This window comes from Apostichopus japonicus, chromosome 13, assembly GCF_037975245.1.
Source record: "Apostichopus japonicus isolate 1M-3 chromosome 13, ASM3797524v1, whole genome shotgun sequence".
NCBI lineage: Eukaryota > Metazoa > Echinodermata > Holothuroidea > Aspidochirotida > Stichopodidae > Apostichopus > Apostichopus japonicus.
This window is the reverse complement of record NC_092573.1, coordinates 3230945-3255206: the sequence shown is the minus strand read 5'-3', so window position 1 is coordinate 3255206 and position 24262 is coordinate 3230945. Positions and strand designations below refer to the sequence as shown.

Sequence of the window (24262 nt, the reverse complement as noted above, 5' to 3'; positions counted from 1 at the left end):
ATTTTTACAAACAATTTGTTGACCGCCTTTTATGCACTTTTCTGACGAATTAAGGCGACTTGCATGTAACTGTGTGCTTGAATTTAAATTTGTAACTCTACAGATAACGATGTAGAATGTTACCATGGAAACCATATAAATTCGTGAAAAAATTACTTTAAGCTATTCGCAGAGAAAATGGTCTGTTTTTTTTAAGACTTGTTAAATAATTTTGTTTTTATATTGAAGGTCTCTGTGTATGAGGATATTACATGAGATCGAAAAGCACTCAATATGATTAATATATCAAGCGTATGCTTACCCTTGTGAATAATACAGAATACACTGCTGTATACGTGCATTTGGGTAAGATAAACACGTATCTATAGCTAAAATATGTTTACGCTTTGTGAATACCATGAAAATACATTAATATCAAGCTATGTACATAACTGTGGGTAGCATAACACATTCATATAGCTAGTTAGGTACATGCTTGTGGGTAACAAAAAGAATCATGCATAACTAACTTATGTTCACGCTGGTGAATACCACGAAGGGACATTAATTGGCCATCTATGGACACGCTTGAACACGCTTGTGGGTAATGTATACACACATTAACAGCCAGCTATGTACATCCTTGTGGGTAATATTAACACATTACTAGACAGCAATATACATGCTTGTGGGTAATATAAACACACTTTTAATAGCTAAGCTATGTTTGTGAATACCCATAGGACACATTAATAGTTAGCTATATACATACTTTTAGGTAAACTCTCATAGCTAATATATATGTTTACGCTTGTGATTACCATTAGTGGTCATTTATGTACATTTTTGTAGGAAGCATAAACATACATCCATAACCAGATATGTTCAAGCTTGTGGGTAACATGAGCATTTGTGTATAGCTAGGTTATATGTTTACGCTTGTAAGAAGCGCGAGCGCACATGCATATCCAGCTAGGTATACATGCTTATGATCAACATAACAAACACTCAGAACCAGATATGTATCTGTAAACATTAATAGCCAGCTTTGTATATGTTTATGAATAAACATAAAACGAACATTATTAACTATGTGAAGTTTTGTGAATAACTTAAACAGGTTTCTGTAGTTATATGTAGTAATATGCAGTTATGGTATAGCTCCATCAGTCTAAAGTTCTCTAACTACTGTCAACCTTTAATTGTCATCTTTTGTCAGGATTATTTAAAGGTGGAGGGTTCAAACTTCTTGGCGTACAACTGATAGTCGTTATCATTATTGGCCTGTGGTCTGCAGTCGTTTCTTTCATCGTCTTAAAAATACTCGATGTTACAATCCACATACGAGTCCCTCTTCACGAAGAATTGTTGGGTGCTGATCTTGTCGAACATTCTGTGAGTGGTTCATTCGATAAGACTTCCGGCGAGTGGTATGACGTCACGGGAACCTTAGTAACGATTATTGACATGTCCAGTCAGGAGACCTATACAACATCTATACGACAATTGGAACATCTTTTGAGTAACTATGAAAGATTACAGAGTAGTAGAAGACGGAGTTTTGCTTTCGGATTCAGACGACAGCCTGCCCTATATCCAAGAAGAATTGCCTTCAAAAATGTAACGACTGGGAATGAGTCTAATGAAAATATGGATAGTATGAAAGAGATGAGAAAGCATAGTAATGTGTATGTAGGTCCGTATGAATCAACAGGCCATGCAACTGTTTCGACTCAAACTCAGGAAGACACATGTGTTTTCGCAAGTGCATGACGGAAGAGAATCGAACCTATGCGGGATTTGTTTCAAAACGACTTCAACAAACATGATATTATACATGACATTATGAAATATCAGGTGCGTATCCAGGGGGGGCGTTGGGGGCCCGCGCCCCCCGGGTAAGAAAAAGAGGAGGGAAAAAAAGAGAAGAAAAAAGGAAAAAAGAGGGGGAAAAAGGAAAAAAGGAGGGGAAAAAAGAGGAGGAGGAGAGGAAGGAAGGGAAAAGAAAAAGAAGGGGATAAAAAGGAGAAAAGGAGGGAGTGATAAACGCCAAGACACCGGGAACAGAACGAGGAACAGTGACATCATTACAGCGCTGATCCCTATTATATACACATGGCTGGGTAGCCAGTGACGAATCGAGGATTTCGGAAGGGGCGTGTACCTCACCCTACCCCTTACACCGACAACTCCATTTTTGACGTCTCTATTTTCCCTCTTTCACTAATGTATCTATATATATACTGTATATGGTCTATCATAACGCGCGTGTGTGCGTATGGACGCCTTAAACAATTGTGCTATGAAACCAACTGTGGCTGGTCTCGAACTCGACCGAATCGTCGGGGATCATTTCGGGAATGGGGCGACCGCCGCCCCGAGCATATTTTTTTATGATATCGCAAGTAAATTCGAAATAGAAAATGCTTAGATGCAACTTACAAGGCATGGGAAGTGTCATTTCCAGCGATCTGGGAGGCATTTTCGGCCAAAATTTTCTTGTACGCTTCGCGCCAACTCGTGGTGGCGCTACGCTTAGATAGTTTGCCTACAGGCTTCGCCCCCCCCCCCCCCCCTTGGCAAATTATTCGCTACGCGCCTGTTCGAATTTTTAAGGCAAACAGCAGATATCACATCATATCAGTGAGCATGAAAATGGCGGTTCCAGGATGAACAGCCTCAAAACTGTCGATGTGTCTAATCATAGGAACCCAATTTGATTTTGGGGGCTGTAAAGACTTGCCCGAAAAATATACCTATATTTTTCGCGCGCGTTTAACATGTGAATGTCAATATCATAACAGCAAGCATCGGTTATTACATTGCATGCTATCGTGTACCTTACGGTCCGTGGAAATTGCGCAGTATACCGCGGGATGCTGATGTAAACAACGGAATATATTATGTAGATGGAGAATAAGCATTATTAGGTCCAATTATGTCAAATTCTCTTTTACATTAGTAATGGCGAATTAGTCGGCCAATCTTAGAACTTTATTTTAATTATCAAGGAGATATTTTTTAAACTATTCCTTTCCTTTAGCTACATCATTGCAATTTATTTTTCTTTCAGTAGGATCCCACCCCCCCCCCCACCCCCCGCCTACGCCTATGTGTGTAGTGTTCGGTTTCGGAAATATCTGGTATTTTTCATTTCCTTCAACCAAGCTTTATAATAGCCGTTATAAGAGGGTTTAATATTTGTACACCAATAAATTAACTGTGTCTGAATTTTCGAAAATTTTCTAACCTACATTCTTCATCATACTTCCCTCTACTCGTGTAACTTTCATCGGTCTGTTAGGAGTTGAAGGAAGTTTTTCTATATTGGTTGTCCATAAATGACATTTTTTGTAACATTATGGGTATGTTTTCAGGTGAGTTTATTCACGAGAAATGTGAATTTTCAAATTCTCAACAAATAATGGGCTTAAAACCTTCAAAAGTGGGGCTGTCGGGTAATGTGGGCCGCGACGTAGAATTACCTACAAAAGCAATGATCCACAGGAGATGAGATCAGGTCGAACATGATGTGTGACTGGTGAAAATCTTCAAAAACGTTATGGATGGAAAAAAAAACTATTGGGAAATACTTGGTTCTCAGGCAAAAGTGTACGTCATGGTTGGTCACTTTCAAGCCCGAGAAGTACCATTTCCGGTGATCTGGGGGGTATAAAAACCAGAAATTTTCTTGTACACTCCGCGCCAACTTATGGTGGCGCTCCGCTTAGATAGTAATTCGCGCCCCCCGGGTTAAAAAATCCTGGATACGCGCCTGAGAATGGTAACAGAAAGAGCAAGCGAGGTTCTACAACGTGAAATTCTTAATGGAAATACTTATGTCCATCAGTCCATGAAATGTTTCATTTTAAAGCTAACGATGACGTCATCGCAACATTCACTCAGCTATTTTAACAATACAATTTGATAGAAAAAAAGAGTATATTTCCAGAATTTCAGTTCAATAATTTGCTCGACTCAATCACAGATAATACCATTTTGGCTGTAGCTAAGGAGATCATATATCTGAATTATTTGTGTGGTTTTATTGCTTCTATCAAATCACCGATAGGGGGATGAATATTCATTAGTTTGAGTTAGTATAGCCTAAGCTGTTCTACATAGTCTCTTCGTGTGGAAGGAATGTACAGTGGACCTAGTATATAAGATGGCCGCGAGGTGGCATGTACATGTATTCGTTCTTCTTGAGTTGAAGCGATGACCATTCATAAGCAGCGCAAAATAGTAGATAAAATATGGGTATACAACCGAAGTTTCATATGCCCAAATCCATGCGCAACCAATGGGAATACGCATGCGAATGAAGGATACTACAGTTATATCTCATTGACTCAGATGCAGGGATTCTTTTCCAACGGACGCTCATGGATGGTGGGGGCCGACATTTTGTAACCACAATTCAAATTATCAGTTTCCTGACCGACTTAAAAGTCGAGAGTACGTGCATCAAACTCATGAATATGCACCATCCAGCATGTACTTACCATGGAGTACAAATTGTATACGTCCAAACAGTCAAGTTGAGAAATGAGTTTCACTACATTTTCGAATGCATATAATTGTGGTTTCTCTTTCACCTTTGACCTTCAAGATTCCTGTTGGAACTTAGATTGCGTATTCTATAAAAAGCTGACACCATTCTCTCAGTAGTGCAGGACAAGTACTGACAACATGCAGCTTTATATAAATCCTATCTTGATCTTTATTACCGAATTAACATTAATATCTGTCGTGCGACGCTACTTGAGAAATAATGAAACGTTTTCCAATATTTTACAGGATCTTGTGCATATTTCGTCCCGGTTGCATATCGCTGTTTTCATTTTATTGTAGATAAGTTTCCAGTCTCATTCTGATGTATACGTTTGTAAGTTTTATGAATTTCGCATAAAGCATTGGTTACCCGTTTCCGATGACATTTAACGACCAGCCCATTAAAAATGATTCTTAAAGGAAGCTACTCGGAGAATCAGATCTTAGTACGAAAAGAGAAAAATGACAGCTGTCTTTATATGTTATCAAGCATGTATGTGTTTATTCATATCATTTTACTGTTGACGTTTGTCATTACTCATTATTACCCGGATGCCATGTAACATTATAACATCGTTCCTATTTCACCCTATACAGTATCACAACTAGCTGAATAATAATAATAACTGTTTGTTACTTTGTCTTGTAGAAGAAATACCTTCATCACTGTGAGGAATCTCTGTCCCTCTCTCTCTTCTAAATTCGTGTCCACCAAGAGACATGCATGCATGTTCCCTTCCCTCTTACCCCCACCCCCCTCCCGTCCACACGCCACTGCCTCCCCTGCCCACCCCTTTCCATCCCGAACGGTCAGGCTATGTCATAATTCTAAACCATGTGTTCATAAAGACTATTCCAAACTTGTTCATCTAGTGTCAGTTTCTTCCTAACATTCCTAACATCATATCTATGCATATTTGTAACGTCGTGTCTATGCATATTCATAAAGGACCATTGTTGATTATTCAACAGAAGCATGTCGTCAGTTTGTGTTCCTTGATCACGTGAGATTACCGAATACTTTGTATGAAAGGCATTTCTGTCGTTTCCACTGCCATATAATACTTCAATATCTTTCACTGTCTCTTCACTTACTCCTAAAACTTCCGGCCATTTTAGAGGAGGACCGTGTACCCTTCGTGCCCCCCTTCGGTTATACGCGGGGTTAGAAAGACGATTGGGATCAACAATTTCGTCTAGACCAGTTATTTTTCCGTCATTATCCCTACTTTTAATGATTGGCCGGCACGAGTTCCATTGCCGCCGCCTATGCGTCGTAGGTTTCCTCAGGTTTCTTAAAGGCGAAGGAATGATTTTAAAGGAAGGTAGTCCAAGTCCAAGACGTCGATGACTTCGACTTCGAGAATGAAATCTATTGAGCTTATTAGTCGCAGCATCAGTCATCTGTTCCGCCTCTCTGATTGAGCCCCGACGCTGTTTCACGATTCCCTGTGATTCTAATCGTTTCAGCCATTTAGGGCTACTCATAAGTTTTCCGTTTGCTTTATCATATTCCCGGTCTCCAATATTATGCTCAACCATATCCGCTCCTAGTAGTTCCTCGTGGTACGACAGACGCAGGCCGATTGTTGATGAGAGAAGAAACAGCACTATCGCAGAAAAGAGGGAGCACCAAGCTATGATGCATACAGCAGCTAATAGTTGAACCAAAAGAAGTGGAGTTCCTCCTCCCTTTGTAAAAAAAAAGACAACAAAAACCAGATTTAAGTACGGTATTGGCACTTTTAAAATGTTGCATAACAGTCAGTGTACATACTTCAATGGACGTATCATATACACACTCAGTACGCATAGTGAGGATTTTTCGATGAATAAATCAAGTTAAGTGCGCATTATTTAAATGGGACCGTAACTTGGCACAGGTATGTGTAAAGAAACAAGGTGTAAGACAAACGATAATATACATAATCAAAACTACAATATGAAATGTTTCCCTGAAAGCAAATAAGGCGGTCTTGAATGACTCAGTGTGCATGGACTCCGAATGTGTGACCTGATTAATTCGCGGATGACTTTGCAAGGGTCCAACCTGTATCGCGTAAGATTTGTCACAGAAGTTCTACTCGTGCTGTATAAAGTTGGCATGTACATTTGAGTAAAACACATGTGTGTTTACTTCTACTGTGCAAACAGTGATTTGCGTCATAGATATATTTTCACCTTTGTTATTATCTAACATTGACAAACAATGTAGACCCTACGATTGAGTAGTAGCAACCTTTTTGATAAATGACGGTCTGCCGTCGCTGACCAAAGGAATTGTACCAAGGAAATCTTCGGCTTTGAGTACAGGAGTTTCTGTATGTTGCCGAAATGGACGAATCTAACCGTAATAGTAATTACCGACTGTGCGATCCGCGCTTTAGTTGTTGTCGACTTTGCGAGCCACAATTTTGCAAGGTCGGTAAAAGTTTTCCCTTTCGGTACACATTTCGGCACAAGGTGACCATCTCAAAGCACTATGCTGAATCAGGTATATTTCAATCCTACAGAAACCTATCAGCTGTCACCATAATAACATTAATAGCCGAAAGCTTATGGTGGCATACTCCTATTAGTCTATATATCAAGCCGCCCGAGTGTTCACAGGAAAAGTGCCAAAAAGCAACAGAAGAACATCTTTTTTTTATGTTTTCAATCAGGATCTTGATTTGGATTTGTGTGGTTTGCATGTTAAAGAACATAAATAGAAGATGTGGTGCAAAATATGGGTCAATTGAGGCAATTTTAGTCCCCTTCAGGCCTCCCAAGAGCAGCGAACGAAAATGGTCTACTACAAGAGACTTAAGAGGACGAAAATTGTTTACTACAGAGTAAAGAGGTTGGTTATACAAGTGACGAAAACTTCAGGCTCTCGTAGTAAAAATCTACATGGTCATGATACGGAGAATTGATAGTGCCATTAATGGCCAACTTTTATCAGCTATCCAGTGATGGGTATCGTTTAGCTAGTGAGAACTTCTATCTTGACTTAGAGACCACATTACTTTTGTGATTTAGTGTGTAAGTCAATGGGGCTTTTAATGGGCGTATGCTATTCTGATAACCTGTAAATGTAAACGCATGTGAAAGCTGGAGAAATATATAAACATCACGCTAAACATATCTATAGCATACATAAATCTATAGCACACGTTACCCTATGACTGCTGCAACTCAATAACACAATTCTATGACACCACGGGCTTTGTAACCTGCATATAATTATGTAATAACATGTTAAAGAAGCAACAGGTCACGCATCGTACTAAACTTAGCTTTACGCTAACCGAGTATACCCTTTTTATGTTAAATAATAATAATTCGGTCGTATCCATGCATCCAATGGAGAGGATCTGGCACAATGCTTTGCAAAATTAAAAAAACGTATAGCACCATGTACCAACTGTAATTGTTTCTGGGATATTGTACTTACAGAATGGACGTGTATACGTCCATAGCTTTACCGCACTATGCACGTTTGACAAAAAGAAATCCATTCGATATATCTCTGCTCTTGAATTAATTATTTACTGATCGAAGCGAGTCCTTTATCATACATCATCTTTATTGGTTATTTTCTCAGCTCATGAATCATTTGAAGCATACTTAATAACAAATAAAATGAATCAAGTATATTACACTATGGTATGGATATTAATTTAATCCTAAAAACACTCTTGAAATATGAATAAAAAGAGAACTAAAATTTCGTGTTCTAAACTTCAAGGTTGAACGTAAGCTGTACATTGCTATCGGCAAAGTTCAAACCCTACATATATATACCCTATATATATATATATATATATTTGTATTTATATATATATATATATATATATATATATATAGGGTATATAGGTATAATAGCAAATAATATAGGTAAAATAGCCAATGTTTGGTTTTTGCAGAGCTTTCGAGCAAACTAGCTCTTCTTCAGTGCATGATCAGAGGATGAAATTCCGGCTCCTGCATGGCTCCAGCAGTTTTGGATTATTTTAATCCGATTACGAAGGAATCGGATTAAACTAATCCGACACGGATTAAAATAATCCGATTTTCCAAAACTTCTGCTAAATCCAGCAGAAATCAGAAAGTCGCATTGACTTCATTGCCATGCCGACACTCTTCTCTATAAAAAAGTTTCAAATTCTGCTACTCCTAGATTCATTAAATTACACCAAAAATATATTTCCTCCATCAAAAATAAATTTACTCGATCAAATATATGTTTATTAACCCTTTTTATTCTGTGGTAAGACATTCGCCTATACTAACGAACACATAGTGTTGGATAGAAGTTGAAGATGAAAGACGAGATGACGCCATTTTGTATTTACTCATAGGATCATTATTACCTGTTGCTGCCACTCGCAGTGGTGAATTTATATTTGACGGGAGGAATTAGTTTTTGACGGCAGAAATTTATTTTGAACGGGATTTATTTCCGGGGGTAATTTGTTTGTGTTAGGACAGAATGCGGGATGAGTTTATATCGGACGGGTATAGATTTAATACGTGCGGGGTGAATTTAGTTTCGACAGAGTTCATTTTTTTTTAAGAAGAAGAATTTCTTTTTGATGGAGTTAATATGTTTTTGATGAAGTAAACTTATTTTGATAGAGAAAACATATTTTAAAAATTTATTTTAGGTGTAGTGTATTGCATTTACTTTCTATATTTTGTTTTTGCGGTAATGACCGCCCATACATGATAATACTCTTCGTAACCTAGCTATGTTTTGCATGCGTCAAGAAAAGTTTCCTTGTTCAGACCCTCAAAGCAAGGGATGCCATTCAAAATCACTGCAGTTATTATTGTGCTCATGATTCACACGGTGAATGTAACCGTAAGTCTATGTAATCCGCCAGACAGCTTATCAGGGCACATAAGGCCAAAAAGTGTCATATTTCTTTCAAAAGAATAGCCTATTAAAACACAACTGTTGATTTATTTTTGTATCCTTCCGAATGTTGCCTTAATGAGATTGATTGTTCAATAATTTTGCACCAGGATGCGGCGTATATTCCAAATTTGCACCATAGAAAATACGTATTCATTAATACCTCCTCGCTTTAAACGCACTATTACCGCGATGAAAACAGCTTAAAAGGGCGTTTTCTATTTTTCCAACGAGATGGATCAATATCCCGCACAATAAAAGAAATGAAAGATGACAAAGGGAGTAAAAAATATGATTAAGTAAAGTAATGATTCATTTTTACATTTCATTGTTGCATATGGTATATCGATTCTAAATGATGAATGAGAGTAGGTAATCTTTCTGTCTAATGATCCTTAATGGAAGAAGAACTGATCAATAATTATACTGCACATAGAATACTTCAATACGCTGGTTTTGAAAGATACACTTCTCAACATTTGGTTCAGACATTGTAGGAAAGTAAATGTTCATCATTGCGCTATTAAGTGTGTATGTATGGGTGTTTGTGTGTGTGTGAGTGTGTGATAGAAAATGCTATGTGGATGTAAACCTATACATTTTACCTAATCCCAAAAGGAATATGGAACGTTTTAACTTATTTAGCAAGAGTAGAGAGTAAAATATTTATTTTGGGAATATTCAGCGTGAATGCGATTTTCGAAAGAGTAACGAGAAAAGCGAGAAAAACTTACGTTTATAAGCCCATAAAGTTCATATCCCTGACTCATGTCATCCTCAGGAACAAATAATCCAGCAGCAATCAAACTCCATATTCCACAAAAGAGGTGAACTGGAACCACGCCTACCGGATCATCTACGTGAAGGTAATTTAGAAGTTCAATGCCACCGCACGCGATGAATCCCCCGACAACACCTATTACAATAGCTAATCTTGGACTGGCCATGGTGCACATAGCTGAGAAGATGAACAATAATGGGGGGAAACAGAAGGATGATCAATATATTAGCTTTGCATTTAGTAAACCTTTTTTTTGGGGGGGGGGGGGGTGGGGGCATATTTAGTTTCCTTTTAAATATTTAGTTTCATAATGCGATATATTAGCATAAAGGGATATTCCGATGGCGAAATTTGACACCTTCGCAATGATTACGTTTTGTATTTCGATTGAATACAACACCTTTAAAGAATGTACTTTGGCAAAGACAGGCAATTGTACAAACGCCAAAAAAAAATTATCGCGCAAATGATATGAGTAACGTTATCAGTGGCAAAAGAAATATTCTTCGCAAATTCAGTGCAGTTCAAGATAATGTAGCGTACATTAAAACGCTAAACAAACACATTTAGCCTACCAAACATATATGGCCTATATAAATCGCATATCTCATTTAAAAAAATCAATAACATGCATGGAAGTGGTTTATACTAGAAGAGAAAGATATTTAAAATGATTTTATCATGAAGATATCATTGACCCCCTAGATTCTCCCATTTCACGGAAACTTATAGAAGATGTGATCTGCGAGTCATTATAAACTTGCAAAAACATCCATACCTGTATGAAATAATAAGCCAGTTTTTGAGATGGGTGTTTTATTATTTTTTTGGTGGTCTATATTATTGAGGATAATTTTGTATTCCCCATAAAATGTTACATTGCCTGCTACAGAAGATCGTTTAATGCTAGCGAAACCTTACAGAATTTTGAGATATAATTTGTGTTCTTTGATAAGTCTGTATTTTTTTTATTTTTTTTTATTTGGATTCCCCATAAAATGGTACATTGCCTGCTACAGGAGATCGTTTAATGTTAAAGAAACCTTACAGATTTTTGTGCTATAATTTGTGTTCTTTCATTAGCCTGTATCATTTTGTATTCCCCATAAAATGTTAGATTGTTTTCTACAAGAGATCTTTCACTGTTTGGATAACATTTCTGTCACCACAACGTGTTTACTTTAAATGATCCTAAAAAAATCGAAACGTTTCGGACTGATATTTTTCATTCGGGTAAAATGTTGAAAAGAATCCCCCCTTTACAATTTTACAAAGATTTCATAAAATCGATTTACTGTCTGTTCTGTTGTCATATACTCACCCGTTACAGATACTAATGAACCGAGTACACTGCTCACCAAGTAACTTAACTCAAATTTTCTCCTCTTTGTGATGTAGCTGTATAAATATGAACGATAAACGTTTTAACCGCTAACCTCGTTCTCAGAAAATTGTGAAGAAATAATATAAAAAAAATCATAATTATAATGTTTGCAAAAGCAAAAACAGTAAATCTAGGCCACTTGTATATATAAGGTTCATGTATTGTAGCTAAGACAGAGTGACCAGGGAGTTTCCATAACAACTCCCCTGGAGTGACATTATTGTTCAGAACTGTAGTCCATGATGAAACATGTGATAGCTTTTCAGGTGCTTATCCATGACTTGTGGGGTGTACATCACACCCCCACCCCACCCCACCCCCACCCCACCCCTGCACCTCTTTCAACCTTACACAAAATTCAGAAGTAGTTAAAAAAGACAACCTTGCAATTGTACCTAATTAAAGACGTAATTTATTATCTAAAATTGCCTCAGAATGCATGCATGCAATAGAACAAACGAGTGATTCTTTTAATCTTCGCCGTTGTATTTCGTTGCCATCATTAGAAGGACTTTCTGGTGGCAACGAATGTGAAACCCCATCTCAATATCTTGCACCTAATGCCAGATATAGTTGATTGAATGCATTGAACATAGTTTGACTGGCTAAACCTTAATCTATATTCCAGGATGTTCGATCACAGAAGGTGGGTATGTGACGTCATCAGGGCAAATGCTCTTCAAAAAGTTTGCGTAGACTATTATAGTCTTCTTGTATATATTTATTCTTGAAACCTGATCCATTTGAAATGTTTGCTTAGCAGTCAAAGTCGTCTGTATATTTAGAACTTCATGAAAATTTATCCTTTTGATCTAAATATTCTATTCCTCTGTGGATAAATGAATAACAAATAATAAAGAAAAACCAAAGACATTTTCAGCTAAATTTCCCTGATAATATCATCCATCTGCTATTGCCAGATGCATTTACAAAATATTACCTAATTTTAAAAATTCGTATCTTTGCTATACAACATGCTATAAGGATGTGGAATTCGTCTACGGATTCAGAACATTTCCAGCCATTTTACTAAGCTATCGACTTGAGTAACCATATTATTTTAATCATTTTATGATATTAGAAAGCAATTAACAGGTTTAAATGTTATTGGCATATCATTTATGCTTATACCTGTATAAGCGTGAGTTCTTCATTCTTCATATATCGCGATGCCTAACTATGTGTGAGTTCATTGAGCATGGCCATTAACTCATGCATTGACATATGATTTTATGTTTCAGGTTTCCGTCTTTCTCACCCCCCCCCCCACCTCTGTCTCTCTCTCCCTCACTCTCTCCGTCTTAAATTAACTTTTCTACCGAATAATCGATCACCTTTATATCAGATTGTCGTTATCTCGCTTGAGCGAAAGAAGTACCAAATGAGACGTGGAGGTCATTTGAAATGCAATCATTAAAAGCTTCAAATAATAACATCAAGATGTTTAACTCCCTTGTTAATATCCAAAATTGCGCAATTGCGTTAATTTTCCATCTGATGTCTTAACACTCTTCTTTCCTTTGTTTTTACTTCTTCTTCTTCATTTTTGCATTTGTCGTTTCTTTCTTCTTGTTTGTGTAAGCGTCATTCCCGTCACCTCTTTTCGGCCTCCTCTTGCGCAAAACAAACAATATGTATATCTCGTGTATACTTTATGTATGTTGTTGATCATCAAATTGATGAATCCTCTGGAGAAACAAACTTGATATGATGCGTGTTTTCCAATCGATGATATGTATGTCACACTGCATCAATTCGTCTGATTCATATAGCCACACAAATTTGAAAACATGTGACGTTTTCTGCAGGGTGTATTCAATAGTCTAATGAACAATAAAACGACTATATTTGCAGCTTTTCATTTTTGTACCATATATGGAAAATCACAGCTTTCACCAGCCAGGAACTCAATATTCCAAATCTGAGAATGGAACTTTGCCAACCGGTAACAAGCCCACTAGATGACCTGAAATATTGTTTGCCAGATAGGTATAAACGTCGTTTTTGCTGTGATTGTAATGTGGTAAGATGCCATGTATAAGATGTCAAAATGGTGTATTGTGAGGCATCTTTAGACTCTAAATCAGGTATGTAATTAAGTCTAAACGCAAGGCTCCGCTAAAAAAAATACTCTTGATTTGTGATCGTAATCGTATTTAACAAAAGTCTCACAGCTAGAAAATCATATTCATACGTTTTATTGACCTTTTGAAACCGTTTCCTCCGTTGGCTCAATTGAAATCTTCTTCATTTTTAAACTTATGTACTGCAATTACCAATGTATGCCTCTGACGGTCAAAAGTTCCCCTGCAGTACTGCTGTTTTTCTCTCCTAATGAATAAAGTCATATGATATTGTACTTTTTTTATTACCTCTCTCGTTCAGAATTAACCTTAGTTCACCGACCACAAATGACCAGTCAAACTTTTATATCTATTTTGACATTTAACGTACCCTGCAGATAAGCGTAAATAAAACGTTGAAAAAATAAAATAACAGATCATTGTGAAAAGCTTTCTGATGCAACAGAATACTTTAAAGCAAATTCACTTAGGACAAGTCGTTTCCCTCCGTCTTAAAATCTATAGAGTTTGACGAAACTCTTTGTTATTAAAGACCTCATAGGCATTCGAGAGGGCCCAATGTGATAGCAAGGTCAATATTATAACCACAAACGTCAAGATTAAATTGAAAGAGTGCCATCAAAAAGTTTAACTGCATTTCATGATAGACAATCAACTGTGATCGAAAGGGTTCACTCTTTGGCTACATCAGATGCAAGCCGTAGGAAATGATTTCATGAGAAACCGACCAAACCGAAATTGCTACTTATTCTCCTGAATGGCCATGGGACTATCACTCATTGCTCCAGAAGAGGAATCGTAATCTCTTCGTCAGTTTTGAGAATGGACGATAACGCGCGCATGGAATGCATATACAGACGCGAGCAAGTTATCACGTCTATAAAGCGTAGGTTTCAAAGTAAATAGTTTTAATTTTCAGTCGCTAGGCGAACTGCTTTCAACAGGTGAAAAAAAGGTTACTTACCTTAAAAAAATTCCAGTTATGCCTCCACCAATAGATGCATTGATCGTTGCTATTGCTGACCTACAAGGTAAAAAGGTAATACATATAATATATATGTATGTATGTCTATGTATATGTATGTATATAAACTAAAAGTGGGACGCTATTTGCACTACCGTATAGGGGATATTTATGTTATAAAACTGTTTAGACTGCAAAAAACAAAGGAATGTCGGAGAAAAGATAAGAGCTTTGAATTAAACACATATGTCATCGACAAGAATTTAGGAAGGGTCAGATTCCTATTGGTAAACAATTTAACAAATGTAAACACTTTTAGCTTGTAATAAATGAAACATCTACAATAATACTAACATGATTTGGGGAGCAGTGGAGCTTAAATGGATTTACAAGTTAAATATACCCTCTTCCCAGTATAGACGTATAAGCCTTAATTGAGACTATACTGCGCATGAGTCAGTTCAAAATACATTGTGGATGTTGCAGCTTTTAGTCAATCAATAGTACGCGATCAACGAAGGTGAAGGCTTTCCGAAACGCCGTGCACAATTTTAAGAAGCAATCTTTTACCTTTTAGCAAATTTACTTCTCTATTATTGCCTTGAAGAGTCGACTAGATCTGACTGTACTATTTCTCTTAAATAAATTATTTTAGGTCGTTATTACAGTATGATTTTACAGTATATATATATATATATATATAAATATATATATATATATATATATATATATACATATATACATATATATATATACATATATATATACATATATATATATATATATATATATATATATATATATATATATATATATATATATATATATATATATATATATATATATATATATATATATAAATATATATAGTTAGTACTGGAACCGAACGGTTACTCCTTCACTACTTTCCCTCTACAAATAAAAATGGAAACACCATTCCCATTTTAATTCTTCTTTACTGTTATTGTATTTGTCTTTCATCCTTTCTTCTCTAATTTATTTACCTGGCAGCCAATGCCCATTTTAGTCCGGTTACTCCTTGTGTGCTTCCACAGTTAAAGCCCAGCCAGCCCCACCTGAACAGATTGAACAAAAAAGCAAAAAGGAAAGAGACATTTTACAAGGCAACCACTAAAAACACAAATTCGTTACACAGTTCCATCAAGAGATACCAAAAGATCGTTTAACTTTGTTGTAGTCAATATTTCATTGTTGTTATTCTTTAGACCAACAGCTCTAAAATGTTTGTTGTGTACTTAAATAAAACGATATTCTGCTATATATAGTTTCAGATAATTAAGTACTCAGAGATTGCTGTATCATCGGGTTAATTTTAAACCCCGACAAATGAAGATAGATTTTGCGATCCACACCTTAGTCGTGCACGCACGGAGCAGCGCTACAACGAATGATATTATACAGATATTTTGTTTCGTACGCCGGTTACAACATGTCCCACTGTGGGACTTTTTTATACTTCAATAGAACACATAAAGTCAGAAACTTACCATAACATAAACATTCCAAGAACAACATTTGTCGGTGAGCCCATAGGTGGTGCCCTTTTCATTTTATATCTTCTGTGACGTGGTCTTAAAATCAAAGTTGCTACCAGTCCAGTGATCCCGCCCACCACATGTACGACACCTCCTCCTGCTACGTCGATGACACCTAGCTTGCGCAGAAACCCATTTTGCTCCCAAACCCAACGAACCGGGAAGCTTGACTGGATGGTATTTACAACGGAGAAGATAATATATGCTTCAAGGCGTGTCCTTTCGATCATAGCACCAGAAACTATGGTAGTAGTAGTAGTGCTAAATGCTAGTTGGAAGATGAAATAAGTATAATTATAACCTTGATCAAAATGATTATCGTTCCCGACGGAAAATGGCAGACCAAAGCCAATGAATCCATTATCTGGTAACAAATCGCCAAAGCTTAACCCGTATCCAACAATGTAAAACGAGAAACCTCCAAATATGACGTCAACCGCATTCTTGATCATGATGTTGACTTCATTCTTTGCTGTAGCAGTTCCGCTCTCGAGAAGGCCGAAACCTACAAAATGAAGTGTAGGAGATATGAAATACTAGTTAATAACAGAGAATGCGGTATAACTAAGTATAGGCCTACCTGAATTTCGCAACCGAAAGATTAGAAAGATATAAGGAACATTTTAATGTAAGCATTGTTCGTCAGAAAAAAAAACCCCTCAACCGTTCAATGAAAGTAGCCTAGTAGCCTCAAAGCAAATTATCTTTTTTCTGCTATAAGCCTGTTTCCTTTCTTTTTTCGTTTTCTTTTTTCTTTTCCTTTGGATAGATGATACACGTATATGAAATATGCAGCCCATCTGCAGTGAAAACCAGACCCACTCCATTGCTACCGGATATATTCATATAGTTTTCATGTTTTAAATTTAATTTTGACATAATGGCAATAGAAATTGTATAAGACACGCCCTGATTCAGGAGATGAGTTTTACACATATGATATTGGTGTAAACAGTCAAAAGTCAAACCCTGTATGTTTCCACATAATGTTTCAAAGTTTGTTCATCCGTGTAGACCTATCCTATATTCCTGCTGCATGTATCCGAGTATATCCTCTATATCCCAGCATCCGTGTAGGCCTATCCTATTGAGCGCCCTATATCTAGTTGGAAGGACATTTATTTTAAAACCTTAAAAAGTTAAACTGAGAGATGAACATGTTCAGATAAGCTCATATTTCTGTTTTCCACATCAACAGCTATACGATTCCGTAAATTATCGAATTGTTGTCATAAAGAAATTAAAACTTTTTCGAAGCGTCTAATATTATGTATAATATATAATATATATATAATATATAATATATATATATATATTTATATTTATATTTATATATATATATATATATATATATTTATATATATATATATATATATATGTATGTTTGTATATATATATATATATATATATTACGCAACATGATTACACGCTTATATATTTATATATTATTTATAAATATATATGTATATACATTAAAAATAAAAAGTACCCTTGCAGCTAATGGAAAGACTGACTGGCACAGCCTTGTGTTAAGTAACTTATTGAATCAAAGAACGAAGGCATCTTAAACCCCATATGGCAATGGCAGTCAATAGCTTGACTGGTCAAATTTCATTTCGAATAATGAAAGGAGGAAAATGAAAAGAGAATATATTTAATATTTTCTGATTTGAATATTGCGTTTATGTAGCACTCAAATGCAAAATTTTCTTCTTGACTAATTTTAAATCTTTTTTTTTCACAAAATATTTATTCATTCTGTTGTTTGAACGTTCGTTTCACGATTGTTTGGATAGCTTGCATTTCTCTTCTTGTTTTTTCCTTTTTTTTGTGTTATAATTGATCACACGAACAAAACTTATACTACAAATGGAAAATTCATTGTCAGTTTTCGACAAAGTGGGCCGTCTTTTCTCATATTGCAGTCATCATTGCAGTCATATTGCAGTCACCGTATTGACGGTTGTCTATAATCTTTGTTGTAAGTAATTACACTGATATATATATATGTATTGCAATAATTCGTTGTCAATGCGTCAAAGAAAATGGTTCTTTTGCATAATTGAGCTTAGTGGAGACTTGCATATCTTGGAAACAGTCATATAGGTATGATGTAACCGTTGATAAATGGAGCGAAATATATTTCAGGACAGTGAGCAGGCATCTATTAGTAAACGTCGGTGCAGTGTATCGGTGGTACACTATATTTCAGGCTCCAAAGCTGGCGCTGATACACTCAGAGAACACATTTACTAATGTAAATCTTAAAGATCAATACCAAAGTAAAAATTGGATCGTGCTTTAAATCGGTAGCATGTGCTATTATGATTACAGTAAGAATTGAGGATATATGTAATCCCAGCAAATTAAGTTGTTGGGATTACACATATCCTTAGTTCTGACTGTAATCCTATTTATCACATTTGTCAGCGCAATCCAGGTTTTACTTTGGCACAAAACTTTAAGATTTACAGTAGTTATTGTAATATCTGTCTGTATCGGCTCATAATCGAGATCTTATAAGTAGCCCCGTGGCCCTATACTAGTAATATAGACTGGAATTTCCACTATAAAAATATACGTGCTGAGATCTCATGTACAACCTCATTGCGGTTTCTTTACTCTCAACATTTGGTGCACACTGTTGTCTTATTTGGATTGGGAGGAGGGGGGGCAGGGACGTCGCTAGAGGGGGGTGTGGGGGGTGTCTCACCCCCCCCCCCCAATCTTGGTAAAAATTACGATAGTTGGAAAATTTGAGTGCGACAGTCGGAATTTCCGACTGTCGGAATTTCCGACTGTCGCCAGCTTCAATTCGGAATTTCCGACTGTCGCACTCTAATTTTTCTGACTGTCTCACTTTTATTTTCATATGTTCTTGTAATTTGTGAGTGACATAAAATTTTCGATCAAAATTGACCTTTAATCAGTCATATTTACCACGTTTACTCGTCACATTGAGAAATTGTATCTCGCGATCCTTATACTCCACCATACAAAACTTCGTATGATTTTGAATACTCTAAAAAAAATACAACGTTCGCCAGCTTCAATTCGGATAATTTATGTATTAATTTTGCTATTGGGTGGGTCGACCCTGTTCGCTTGCTTCAAGTAAGTTCAGGATATACAGGGACGTAGCCAGGGGGAGCAGGGGAGCGACTGCTCCCCCTTTCAGTGTCGAAAAATATGTTTAAAAACTGTTGTTATTACACTGCTAATACACGGCGATAACGATATTTGTTTTTAGGCCACTGCACATCTGGCTGTCTTACAAAATATGAAAGTTTATATTGTCCATCAGTTAAGTTCGTCAAATGTATTTCTGATATATTATGTAAAAGAACATGTAAAAGAATTCAAACAGGAAAACAAAATCTGCTGATAATATGATATCATATGATAATGATGAAACTGGCAACAAATTGCACCAGATCGCATCTAAGGACCTTCAATTGTTCAAAAATATCTCAAAGGGGAGGGGGACACCCCTCCCCTTTGACCCCTCCCCATGGGCGGGATTACGGGGGGGCAAGAGGGGGCATTTGCCCCCCACTTTTTCCCAGACCTTAGTTCACTTTTTTGTCGTTTTTGCAGACAAATGTGCACAACCCTAATCGAAGTTATTCCGCCACAACAGCTCTATCAAATAGGCCTATTTGTTTCGAATCTAAGTCGAATTTGTTTTTAACATCGTAACATGTAGCATGCAGAATAACTGGAGCTGGAGCTAGCACATGGTTCGCAGCACAGGTTACGAATCCTGGAGCTAACACACTAGCGATTCAATTCTGCATGTGATGAATCCGCGGCATGTGCTACAGTTCTAGCTTCAGGAATTGATTTTCAACGTTGCTGCTCTACTGAATGCGTTGAATAACTTAATCCAGAGAAACGATTTACGAAAGCCAGATTTGCATATTGGGTATATCAATAATTAAATTCAATACACTGACACATGACACCCCCCCCCCCCCCCCGTGTCATTCAACAATATGCAATGGCAATGCCGATGTAGTATCTTTACTGCTCGAAATCCTGGAATGATGCATGCAAATCGAATAATGTGAATTACAAATTGGCACTAACACAGTAACACATTAAGTCCATTGTTTACTGCCAGGTAATAATTTCATTTTTAAAATCTCAGCCAGTACTATGAAATGACTCGTAACCGATATTGCTCCATGTTGCACCTAGTCGCATTGTAAAATCCAAAAAGTCACCCCGCCTCGACTTCAGTGGCGACGGAACCGGTGGACTTGAGGGGCTTATCCCCCATGAAAAGAGTGGGGGGGGTTAGGTATGTTCAGCCCCCAATATTTGCCAAGTGCTCCAAGAAGTGGGGACCGCGGGGAGAATTTCGAAGTGGGTGCTGAACATATTCTTGATCGGTCCAATGCACAATATACTAATAATTTTAGGGGGAAAGAACTGTCTAGATGCGATTTATTGTTACCAGAAGTGTCATTTTTGCTGATCTAGGATTTCCTTTTTGCTTAAATTTCGACGCACCGCGCCAACTGATGGTGGTGCACCGCCTAAATAGTGACGTATAAGCTTTAGTTGTACATCCCCATATAAGTTCTTCTATCCGTCCTCCCTAAATTAACACACGTTCATTAATTGTTTAAATGCAATTTAAAGCCTATATGGGTGTTAATTTTACCGATCTAAGGGTAAATTTCATCGAAAATTTCGACGCTTAGATAGTGACGTATAACAAAAGTTGTACATCACCATCTGACCATATGTTCTACTATCAATCCTCTTAAAATTTTTAAACGATAATTAACTATCTAGATACAATTGCAGACATGAGATCCATATTTCAAGGATCGGTACATGCAGCTTAGAGCACTCGGGAAGTGCCGTTTCCGGCCATCTGGAGGGTTTGTAAAGCCCAAAAATTTCTTGTACGCTCCGCGCCAACCGATGGTGGCGCTCCGCTTAGATAGTCTTGCTGGCAGGTTTGCCCCCCCACTTTCACAACTCAAATCCCGCCCCTGCCCCTCCCCCATAACAATCGCAAAAGGTGTTCCCTCTTTCAAACTCCTGGCTACGTCGTTGGGATAAATATTGTCTCTATGGTATACAATTAAAACGCCAATGCTAATCTATGGAAGCTTCAAAGTGCCATCAACATAAGCAAAAACTTTGCCCCATAAGGTACAAATGTATCGAAAAAAGTTCGGAACATAAGTGCAGTCGCGAAAGATGGGGTGTCTGACTGACACTGACCGTATCGTTGACGATTAGTGCGGGGGTGGGGGGGGGTACAAGGCAGCAGTCGGAATTTTCTGGCTCCAAAACCCATCCAGTTGGAATTTCAGCCACTACACCCCCCCAATCATCAGGCCTTAGCTACGTCCCTGGGGGGGGGTGTATGTGTGTTTCCTTTGATATGTTAGACTGTTAGATAATGAAGTGATTTCAAATGGTTAGATGGAAAGTTAATCTTTTAATACTTTTTATATTTCATGAAGAAATTATAACAATTATCCCAATATTTCTGCGGATTTCGAAGACAATTGCAGGGTATTGTTATGCAACTTACTTGATGGCAATAGTCATATTACAGCTATATGAATAGGCGATGCTAAGTTTGCGACAGTATTGTTATTTATTCACACTCAGACGTCATAATATACAGTTACTTCCAGTCAGTTGTTTTGCATAATTCGTAACAATTTGTTCCCCATTCTTTAAAATGTGTCCTGGTAAGATGAGAATTATAACATTCACGTCTTTAAGTAACCACAGGCATTAAAAGATACCAGAGGAGGAAACTCCGTGCAATGATTACCTTTTACATAACATCTTCAGTAATCACATGAATTAAACAATACCAGAAGAGTAAATTCCATCCACTTACCTTCAGAGACAGGTTTGAATAATTTAAGGACAAATAAACATTGGTTTGCGCGCCAACCGTTACAATAATTTGTAACTGTATAAAACAACGCAAACAAACCAAAAGGAGGCTTAATTTGAAAAATTTGATGGAAGGTTTAAGTGGTTACTTTGGTAGAATTATATTCCTGATATGACTTATTCAACAAAAACAACTAAAATTTAAAAAAAATAAAAAAATTTGGTGAAGTTAGATGTAAATTAATTGTTAGATTTTTGTTATCATTATTTGTTTTACATGTCAAAAAGGGACCTACTGTGCTCCAAATGAACTGAGTGGATGGGCCGTGTAGGGGACAGTGACTCAATATTCTGAGTTAAAATACTGATATAGGGGCTAACAATGAAACTGATAGGACCGATACATAAATCATATAGACGTACTAAATATATTTATGAAACCGTAGTGTCACTTTAGACTGCTAAACACTGTTCACGCAAGGGTAACTCGTAGGAGCTCTCTTCATTTATTGTTATTCTAACGAAACTCCCAAAAAGCCAAATAAACTCACGGTCATCGCATCGCCGATCGTGCATATACCTGATGAGCGATTAAATCAAACCTTGTGTTCTTTTTGAACGCCATTCCCTATACAATACGTGCCTAGAATCTTGATGTTGCACACTACTGAAAGTGGGAATGTGTCCCCCTACCCCTCCACCCACCCACCCCTCCTATATGATTGACGCCCCTGTACTAAAGAAAAACATTAATCAAAGTCAAAACATTACTTTGACGTGGATATGGAGAAGAGATTTCAAAATTTCACTTTCAAGTATTAAAATGTCCAGGATTGGTGTCATTTAGACACCCGTTTGTTATCAATAGATAGAGAGTTGGCTTTTCTTTCATTGATATTCATTACATCATGATTTATAGATATAAAATGATTGATATCAACAATATAACCATAACAAAATATTATCCCATCTGCTGGACCTATAACAAACCACGATTGTTCTTTTTTGTTCTTTTCAATTTGATGACATACATTATGTCTCCCATCGTGAATGTCTACAAGACAATGCTTTTGATTGAGGTTGCTGATGAATATTAATATATTCATCTTCCATCTGTTTACAAACATAAAAACCGATCATTATAATAAACTGTGAATAAGAAAAATACAGAAAACGATTCTTGTATATAAAAGCCTCGTAAAATGGACGTAGTTGTCAACTTTACGTTTTATGTATAGTCGAAGGCGAAATGTTCTAAATTATATAACTAAATTGAAACGTGCTCACTAACGTTAATAAACACACACATGCACGCGTACATGAACAAAAATATATACATAGACACATACCTGATTGCATAGTAAATATTACAAACGCACTGGTAAGGACCCAAGTAGCGTCATCCCATGGGTTACCTGTAATCGTAACCGTGGAGGAACAGTTTTCAACATCGCTGAAACTATCCGTTGTATTAAAATTACAAACGCAGTTATTACTAGCATTCATCTCACTAGTAACGTCCTCCATTTAATAGTCCGTACACGATCCACTGAAGAAACGACAACAACACATTACTTTCGGTGCCGGACGGCCTCGGCACAAATCCTTACCACAAACGTGAAAAGAAAAATGAGAGTGTACTCATCTTCCGCGGGCAATTTAGCGAGGACATTTAAGCTCCCGTTTTCCTTATCAGAGAGGATTGAACAAGGATAAAATAATCAAAGTAAGCACTCTCGAATATCTTCATAGGCTATTTCTAGTACCAGCTAAACCATAAGAGGGTCCATCCTATATTAGCGGTAAACTCATGATTTGTTTCGAGAGACAATGTTTTTCTTATACAAACACGACTCGAAAAGCAAGTCCGTATTAATAATGATGGTAGGAATATTCAAACAGAAGTGCAAGTGTATGGTTAGCTTCATAGTGTCAGGCAGACATACGGATGATTAATGCATGAACTGCTTAATCAAACAGAAAAGCGAAGACTTTTTCTTGCGTTTTATTGTTTGTAAATTCATTGTTATGTTTATTTGTTTGTTTATTTTTGCTTGTGCCATTCGTTCCACCTGTATCGTTCATGCTGTATGTGTATAGATTCTTTATAGGTGCGTTTTGCATGCTTGTTCGTCCATAATGTGTTTCTTCGTTTCGTCGTTTCTTCGTGTTTGCTTTGTAATTGT

General features: G+C 36.9%; 2 protein-coding genes across 4 annotated transcripts in view; one reads left to right on the top strand and one right to left on the bottom strand.

Moving 5' to 3' along the window:
* LOC139978603 (putative ammonium transporter 3) overlaps positions 1-10324 on the top strand; it is a 20262-nt gene extending 9938 nt beyond the window's left edge. Inside the window, exon 7 of one of the 2 annotated variants that reach the window (XM_071988945.1) lies at positions 10215-10324. In XM_071988945.1, coding sequence (XP_071845046.1) covers positions 10215-10264 — 50 coding nt within the window. In that variant the 3' untranslated portion in view covers positions 10265-10324. Of the gene's footprint in view, positions 1-1198; positions 5273-10214 lie in introns of those variants that run through there. The other variant, XM_071988944.1, reaches the window with a different exon arrangement.
* LOC139978600 (putative ammonium transporter 2) lies at positions 5323-24262 on the bottom strand. Of its 2 annotated transcripts, XM_071988939.1 has the most exons (7): positions 23426-24261; positions 16155-16707; positions 15651-15722; positions 14647-14706; positions 11536-11612; positions 10168-10391; positions 5324-6225 (listed from the first exon to the last, which is right to left on the bottom strand). In XM_071988939.1, the coding sequence occupies exons 1-7, from the start codon at positions 23601-23603 to the stop codon at positions 5362-5364; spliced, it is 2028 nt and encodes a 675-aa protein (XP_071845040.1). In that variant the 5' UTR covers positions 23604-24261; the 3' UTR covers positions 5324-5361. The 2 variants fall into 2 exon arrangements, with proteins under 2 accessions (XP_071845042.1, XP_071845040.1); XM_071988941.1 differs by lacking the exon at positions 15651-15722 and having other exon boundaries at positions 5323-6225; positions 23426-24262.

Excerpts from the sequence above, each read along its gene's own strand:
- LOC139978600 (XM_071988939.1), bottom strand. The coding sequence starts at position 23,603 with ATGGAGGACGTTACTAGTGAGATGAATGCTAGTAATAACTGCGTTTGT. Across the intron at positions 16,708-23,425 it reads AATATTTACTATGCAATCAG|GTTTCGGCCTTCTCGAGAGC; the intron begins GTATGTGTCTAT and ends TTCATTTTGTAG. Across the intron at positions 10,392-11,535 it reads TTCATTAGTATCTGTAACGG|CTATGTGCACCATGGCCAGT; the intron begins GTGAGTATATGA and ends TCATCTTCTCAG.